This window comes from Entelurus aequoreus, linkage group LG09 (assembly GCF_033978785.1).
Source record: "Entelurus aequoreus isolate RoL-2023_Sb linkage group LG09, RoL_Eaeq_v1.1, whole genome shotgun sequence".
Classification (NCBI taxonomy): domain Eukaryota; kingdom Metazoa; phylum Chordata; class Actinopteri; order Syngnathiformes; family Syngnathidae; genus Entelurus; species Entelurus aequoreus.
This window is the reverse complement of record NC_084739.1, coordinates 5,531,722-5,539,953: the sequence shown is the minus strand read 5'-3', so window position 1 is coordinate 5,539,953 and position 8,232 is coordinate 5,531,722. Positions and strand designations below refer to the sequence as shown.

Sequence of the window (8,232 nt, the reverse complement as noted above, 5' to 3'; positions counted from 1 at the left end):
ATGAGCACAGAGGAGGAGAAACACGGAGAGAGCAAAATGCACATAGAGCTATAGACGTGTAGGCTTTCTGTACAGGAACAGGTAGCTACGTTCTGGCGCTGGAACGCAGTGGCTTCGCTGTAACCACGCTGGGCGACGATGAAAGGCTGGTGTGCGGGTTCCTTTATTGTTAATACATTTACAATGTTATGCGGAGGTATAGTTATAGCAATTTTATAGACAAAGTATACTAATTATAGTCACGGTGAGAAATATTTTCTTTTTATGAGGGTTGAGAAGCACTGCCGTAACTGAATAATTCCGACTGGCAGTTCGAGGGTTTCCGACTAGTTTGTGTACTTTATTGTAACTACAACCTGAACTTAAGACGTCAATCCCTCAATTATAGCCCAATCCTGCAGAACCAGGCTGCTTTCATTTCCAAATGTGGTGTGTTTGGATTCCTCCGATGCAACAAAGACAGACTTAAGCAGAACTGATGACTGCAACAAAACACGCAGTGAGATGTGCCAGGAGCGCTGAATAATATCAGGGGGGCTGACGTGTTTTCAAAATATGCCTCATTGAGCGGCAACGTTTCAAAAGGGAAGCGGACAGCCTTTTCGGCAAACAAACAAAAAAATCTGCTGAGTCTATTGACAAATTGTTTTCCTCATTGAGTCATCCTGCTTACATTTATAGCAGATGTTGGAAATAAACGCTGCTCATGTCTGCTCATTCATGACGGTGCTGTAAAACTCCTAATGAGCTGTGAGCTTATACTGGGCTTCCTTCTCAATCATTAACACATCATTATTGCCAACTTTTCGACTAAATTTAACACATCTTATTCTCCTTCCCCAGTATCTCACCTTCATGCTGCCATTTGTGAACATTTCCAATCAACATCATTATCTGGATAATGTACTGCAGGAATATACTGTAGATTAGAAAGGGAAGTTGGCATGCACATTCATTTCATGGAGAATATATTTTTAAAATAATACCGAAGTGAACGCTAACATGCTATTCAGTTATGTATGTCATGTATCAAGTTTAAGGACTCTGAGATGTACTAAGGCAAAATTGGAAGAAAAAAAAGTTAGCATGTACCAAGTTTAATGACTGAGGTGTACAGGAGCAAAATTGGCACACAAAAAAAAGTTAGCATACTAACTGTTGGCGTGTGTCACGTATCAAGTTTTATGATAAACGGTTGAAAAATTTGTGAAAAAAGTGAAGAAGCCAATGTTAGCATGGTAGCATGCTAACAGTCAGCATATGTCATGTACCAAATTTAATGACTCTGAGATGTACAAAGGCAAAATTGGGGAAAAAAACAGTTAGTATGCTAATATTAGCAAGCTACAATGTTAAAATTAACATGCTAACAGTTAGCATATAGCATGGGGCAAAATGTACAGGGGCAAAATTGGCACACAAAAAAATAAGTTAGCATGGTAACATCTGGCATGTGTCACATACCGAGTTGTATGATTCTGGGATAAACGGTTGCAAAATTAGTGAAAAAAGTGAAGACGCTAATGGTAGCATGCTATCAGTCAGCATACGTCATGTACCAAGTTTAATGACTCTGAGGTGTAAAAAGGCAAAATTGGCACAAAAAAAAGTAAGCAATGCTACTCGGAAACGACATTGTGTGACATTCCCTTGTCGTTTAGTAATAAGTAACATACGGTTTTATGGCAGTCCAAGGGTTTAAAACATAGTTTGCAAGAGGTTTCTATAAAGATTGTATTTTATGACTTTCTAGCCTGCACAAAAACTCATTTGTTTAAGATGAAAAGGAGCCATTAAACTATTTCAAATGGCAGTGTAGTAACGATACAGTTCAGACAAACCTTGATCTTTCTTGCATTTCTACTGCATCGTTATCCCAATTGACAATATTTCTATTATACCTAACTCGGGATGCTAAGGATTTAAAAGTATATGTTTGGAATTGAATGGGGGTGTTCCAATCAGATATTGATATTGGATATTAGTCCAATACCAGCAAAACCAATTATCGGTTTGCAGGGAGGCACACCGCACTGCGATGCATTCATGCTGTCTGAAATGATCCAAACGCAAGAAAATGTACATTGCAAGACATTATATCAAATAGTAAAGTATACACTTATTTCAAAGCAGTGCCAACCACATGCCAGCCATCTCGTGTCAGATATTTGCACCACGGATGATATCCTGAGCCATGCAGTCATCCTATCTTTGTCTCCCATACAGCCAATCCCACGGGCGCTGGACCAAAAGGTTTCCCGGACTCCTCCGAGGTCTTCCGGGAGTCCAGCAGCACCACGGGCATGGTGGTGGGCATCGTAGCAGCGGCGGCTCTGTGCATCCTCATCCTGCTCTATGCCATGTACAAGTACCGGAATCGAGACGAGGGTTCCTACCACGTGGACGAGAGCCGCAACTACATCAGCAACTCTGCTCAGTCAAACGGTTCTATCGTCAAAGAGAAAGCGGTGAACAACGCAAAGACTTCAACAAAGAACAAGAAGAACAAGGACAAGGAATACTACGTGTGATTGTCAAAGTGCTGGTCTTTGGCAGACCATCTGGAACATTTCAAGAAAAGACAGCTATTGTGTACAGTATGATAACAAAATTGAACCTTATTTAGTCATTTTTTTTCCAAAAAGACAATGCTCTGAAAAGTAAAAAGAAAAAAATCGGAAAATATTTCTGCAGACGCAAGGCTGCCTGGAACGAGACTATGGATGGAAAAATGTCTGTAAACTGAAGACAACCAAATAACATAATCCATCTGTGATTTGACTCCAAGAACCAAGAACGGGATGATCCGACTTCTTCGTTTGTGGCCGCCAGAGGAGGGCAGATGCACTTTGCCAACCGAGGTTCCCGAAATAATGGTTTCATTTTAAATTGCCTGTGTTTGTGGTGTTTAGACTTTTGCTTCTAAAGAATATGGCACCATGCATAACAAACATTTGATTTGAAGGAGAGACTAAACCATCTGACAGCAAACCCCACAAGGGGAAGCGGGGCCGGGGATGGGGATGGGGAACAGTGTGCTTGACGGATGTCCACAGAATCGGCCAAAGTGTCTCAGTTGAGCAGAAGGGACTGTGAGCGGATCAAGTAAACTGCAGTGTCATTTACAAGAACAACATGTCCATTGTGCCAGTAAGACAAGAGGAGGCCTTTGATTTTTGATTTTTTTTTTTTTTTGCATCTTGTGAAGTCTAAAGGCGAGCGCTTGCTCAGAAGTGACCGTGTGGGAGCCATGCACGCGCACACCGATCCTATTCTGTGTTTATATACAGTACAACCCCATCTTAATGTGCTTTCTGAACTGTGACAATGTGGTGTTTTATAGCCTGTTGTATAGATGATGCAAAATATAACAGCTCCTAAATCTTTTTTTTTTTTTTTTTATAAAAACATTAAAAGGACACAAAAAGACGTAATTGTTAAGTGTTGCTAGACATAGATTTTATGAACAAATCTGCATCTTTTTCCTTTTTTTCACCCCCCTCGCCCCCTTCCTGTTTTTACATGTGTTCCTTTATAGTTTTTTTTTATACAAAGGCTGAGTAGCCCACCTTGGCCCAAAACTGCACAAAGGAGCAGAATGGTTGGAGAATCACTGCCTTCCCCTTCCAATATGACTGGAGTGAGTGCGGCAAACAAGAAGTCTATACAGGTGAATGACAACAGTGATGAAGATACATTCATGTGTTGTGTGTTTACAAGTTGCATTATCGAATAGTCCAATGGTCCGGTACTGATACAAAGATCGGACGATTCCACCAGAGTTAATTTCAACAGTTCTGTGTTTGTTCTGTCATGCTGTCCATCAGTTCTGTTCTCCAGAGACCTGTACTTGGAATGAGTATGAGGAAAATGAACATGAACTATAAATGATGATTATAACTTAGCCATGTCTGCTCCTCTTTTGTCCCTTTTCCACTGTTAATCGTGTCCCACACTCACGACAAAATGACTGCAAAATCTAACGGATTACCCTTTCAACAAAATATTAAACTTTATCGTCCTACGTTTTGAAAAGTGGTGTACGGTCAGGGCCAGCAAGGCCTTCTCTGCTGTCTAGCATAACCAGAAATCATGATCTTAATTAAAGATAAAAGTAATTTTTAATTTACGATCCCTAAATATCTAAAAGTATTCATATTCTCTTCATGTCATATTATGCTCCTTCCAGTGCTCTTGTTTTTAGGTTAGAGTTTGTATCCAATCAGAATTCAGCTAGCTTATGTTGCCATTCTGTACCAAATCTGCCCGGGGGCCTTCAGAATCAACAATGCGGGCGTCTTTGCACTGTAAGTGAATGGGCACATACAGTTGATAGACAATTACGATAGCATTGTTGCGTCTGACCAGTCTTCCTCTCAGGGAATAAAAGTCACTGGTCAATCTCAAGTTCTTTCGGATGACATATATGTAAGAAGGACCATCAAGACAGAATAGCAATATTACCAAGTTTTACTAAAGCTTTAGGAGACCAGTCTTACAATGCGTTAATAGCGGCATCAAGAAGCGGTCTAAAAATCAAATGGAAAGAGTCAGCTTATTTAGTACGAAAACAGCCCCCACCAGAAAGGAATACAGCCTCGTTGTTCTAATCATCATCAGGCCTCCGTCAGTCGTAACGACTATGGAAACTGCGCCAGTCCAGAGGTCAAGTTTAAACTCAGCGACAACGCCTGCTGTGGCTGATGAGTCCGATGCGGGAGAGGCAAACACGGCCGCATTTACTGCAGAGGTAGCTGGAAGGCGCAACTGCAGGAGTGCGTGTCTTCTGCTTGGTTCTTTTTTCATTGGCTGTGGCATGGATCTTTTCCTCGCCAGTCTTCAGCTGTTTGTGAAGGACACTGCGCCATTTGCTGCGGTCAGCTGCTGCATCGTCCCAATGTTCAGTGTTGATGTCCAGGGCTTTCATGTCCCGCTTGCAGACATCTTTGAAGCGCAGTTTTGGTCGGCCAACAGATCTCTTGCCAGAGGCAAGTTCGCCATACAGGATGTCCTTTGGGATACGTCCATCCTCCATACGGCACACATGGCCGAGCCAACGCAGCCGGCGTTGTCTGAGAAGCGTGAACATGGTAGGAAGACCAGCGCGTTCGAGGACCTGGGCATTCGTCACCTTGTCACTCCAATGGATGCCGAGGATGCGGCGAAGGCAGCGCATGTGGAAGGTGTTCAGTTTGCGCTCCTGTTTGGAGTATGTTGTCCATGTTTCGCTGCCGTAGAGAAGAGTGCTGACAATGCAGGCGTTGTACACTGCCATCTTGGTAGGAGTTGTCAGCTTCCGGTTCTCCCAGACGCGGGTCGTGAGGCGCCCTAGGGTTGTGGCAGCCTTGCCGATACGTTTGTTGATCTCACCATCGAGGGACAGATTGTCACTGATGGTGGATCCCAGGTATGTAAATTGGTGTACGACTTTGAGTTGGTACTCATCGATTGTGATGGCTGGTGGAGTGTCCACTTCCTGACTCAGCACATTTTAGGCTGATGGTAAGCCCAAAGTCTTTGCAGGCCTGGGAGAAACTGTCCATAAGGCACTGGAGTTCTTGTTCACTGTGCGAAATGACGGCGGCATCATCAGCAAAGAGCATGTCCCGGATGATTGTCTCACGGACTTTGGTCCTTGCTTTAAGACGGGCTAGGTTGAAAAGTCGGCCGTCAGATCTGGTACGTAGATATAGCCCTTCTGTTGCAGTCCCAAAAGCATGTTTGATGAGCAGGGCAAAGAATATGCCGAAAAGGGTAGGAGCAAGGACGCAACCTTGCTTGACTCCGCTCTTAATGTCAAATGGGTTGGACATGCTACCCTCATACTGGATGGTTGCCTTCATGTCGTCATGAAAAGATCTAATGAGACTATGGAGCTTTGGAGGGCATCCAATCTTGGGTAGGATGCTGAAGAGCCCTTCTCTGCTAACCAGGTCAAAAGCCTTGGTCAGGTCAATGAAGGATATGTACAGGGGCTTCTGTTGTTCCCTGCATTTCTCCTGAAGTTGGCGTAGAGAGAATATCATGTCCACTGTAGAGCGCTTGGCGCAAAAGCCGCATTGAGATTCCGGGTAAACGCGCTCAGCAAGTTTCTGAAGGCGGACAAGCACGACACGGGCATAGAGTTTCCCTACGATATTCAGGAGGGAGATGCCCCTGTAATTGTTACAGTCGCTCCTGTCGCCCTTATTTTTGTAAAGGGTGACAATCTTGGCATCTCTCATGTCTTGCGGCACGGCTCCCTCTTTCCAGCACTGGCAGAGGACATCATGCAAAGGCTGCAGGAGGGTGTCTTTACAGCGCTTGATGAGGTCTGGGGGGACGCCATCAGTACCAGGTGCTTTGCCAGTTGCTAAGCTGTCGATCGCTTTGTGAAGTTCAGCAAGTGTTGGTTCAGCATCTAATTCCTCAATGATGGGCAGCTGTTCAATGGCATCAAGGGCTGAGGCGACGACAGTGTTCTCTCTGGAATAGAGTTCTGAATAGTGCTCTACCCATCTGTCCATCTGCTTGCCCTTGTCAGTGATAACTTCCCCACTGGTGGTCTTTAGGGGGGCTGTTTTGCTCTGTGTTGGGCCCAGAGCAGTCTTGATGCCCTCGTACATCACCCTGATGTTACCTGAGGTAGCTGCAGATTGGATGGATTCACTGAGTTGTTGCCAGTATTCATTGGCACAATGTCTTGCAGTCTGTTGCACTTTGCTTCTTGTAGTTCTCTGTGCTTGCAGGGACTTCTCATTTGGGGAGCGTTTGTATTCAGCGAGGGCAGCACGCTTTGCTTCAATGACGGGGGTCATCTCGCTGGACTTTGCAACAAACCAGTCGTTGTTTTTGAAGATCTTCCTCCCAAAAGTCGCAAGGGCTGTTTTCTGAATGGCCTCTCTGAGGTGGCCCCATTTCTCGGAGGCGGAGTAGTGCTGGTGTTCTTCAGATAGGATGTTGTTGAGAGACTTGGCAAACTCTTCTACTTTCTCTGGAAGATGCATGCTGGTGGAATCAATGCGGGGCTTGCTTTTCTGTTTGGAGTTGTGAAACATTTTTGGTTGTAGCCTGATCTTGCAACAGACAAGTGAATGGTCGGTGTCGCAGTCTGCACTGTGGTAACTACGAGTAACGAGCACAAACTTGAGGCTGGCTTGTCGGATCAGGATCATGTCTAGCTGATGCCAATGCTTTGAGCGGGGATGACGCCATGTCACTTTGTGCTGTGGTTTCATCTGAAAGTAGGAGTTGGTCACGCAAAGGTTATGGTAGGAACAGAACTCCAGTAGCCGTTGCCCATTGTCATTGACCTTGCCAACTCCGAAGTGTCCAAGACAGGAAGGCCATGAGTCATGGTCAGCACCCACTTTCGCATTGAAGTCACCAAGGATGATGAGATGTTCCTTGGGGGGAATGTTCTTGATAACGTCATTCAAGTTGGCATAAAATGTATCCTTAACTTCTGCTGTAGACATAAGAGTGGGAGCATATGCGCAGACTAGGGTCACTGGGACATCAGAGGTGTGGAGGTGGAGTGTCATCAGGCGTTCGGATCCTTTGTCTCCTGGTTCAACCATCTTTAACAAGGTGTTTCTGACAGCGAATCCAACTCCATGCTCTCTGCGGTCTCCGGCACTCTTTCCTTGCCAGAAGAAGGTAAAGTCTTTCTCCCTGAGGGTTCCCGAGTCGGCTAGGCGGGTCTCTTGCAATGCAGCTATGTCTACCTGGAGTCTCAGTAGCTCATTGTTAATGACAGCCGTTTTTCTAGCATCTCTGATGTTTTGGAGATCGTTTGAGTGTCCGGGTGTCATAGTTCGGACATTCCAGCTTCCCATTTTTAGGACTGGGCACCTGTTTTTCATACTTTTTTTCTTGCTTGGTGCAAGTCTTGCAGTCTGCTTGTCGGTTTTTTCCTAATCCCCATGCACCCAATGAGGAAGGCAGACTGTGGCGGGACAGCACCTAACTGGCTGGGGGCTGCCCAGCTTAAGGCGGGCAGTAGCTGTCCAATTAAATTCAAGGATCTCTCCCACCGTCGGAAGCAACCCCTGGCGCTATGCTCTATGCAAATCGAGCATTGTAGCTTATAACCGGTAGACTGTTGCTTCCTGTTGTTGTTTCCACGCTATGACACGAGGCTGGAGTGACCTTTCCAGGGCGCAAGCCAGGGCAGAATTGTATGGAGGTCAAGCTGTTGCCCATGCAGCAGGACCCCCCTCTTCACACTGATGATGGATCCAAAGGAGCAGC

General features: G+C 45.1%; 1 protein-coding gene across 1 annotated transcript; it reads left to right on the top strand.

The window, feature by feature from the left end:
- On the top strand, window positions 1-3,762 carry LOC133657832 (neurexin-1-beta-like). The gene is made up of 3 exons (XM_062059615.1): window positions 1-31; window positions 76-149; window positions 2,193-3,762. Exons 1-3 carry the CDS (start codon window positions 1-3, stop codon window positions 2,529-2,531), a joined length of 444 nt encoding a protein of 147 aa, XP_061915599.1. The 3' UTR covers window positions 2,532-3,762.
- The last annotated feature ends 4,470 nt before the right edge of the window (window positions 3,763-8,232 follow it).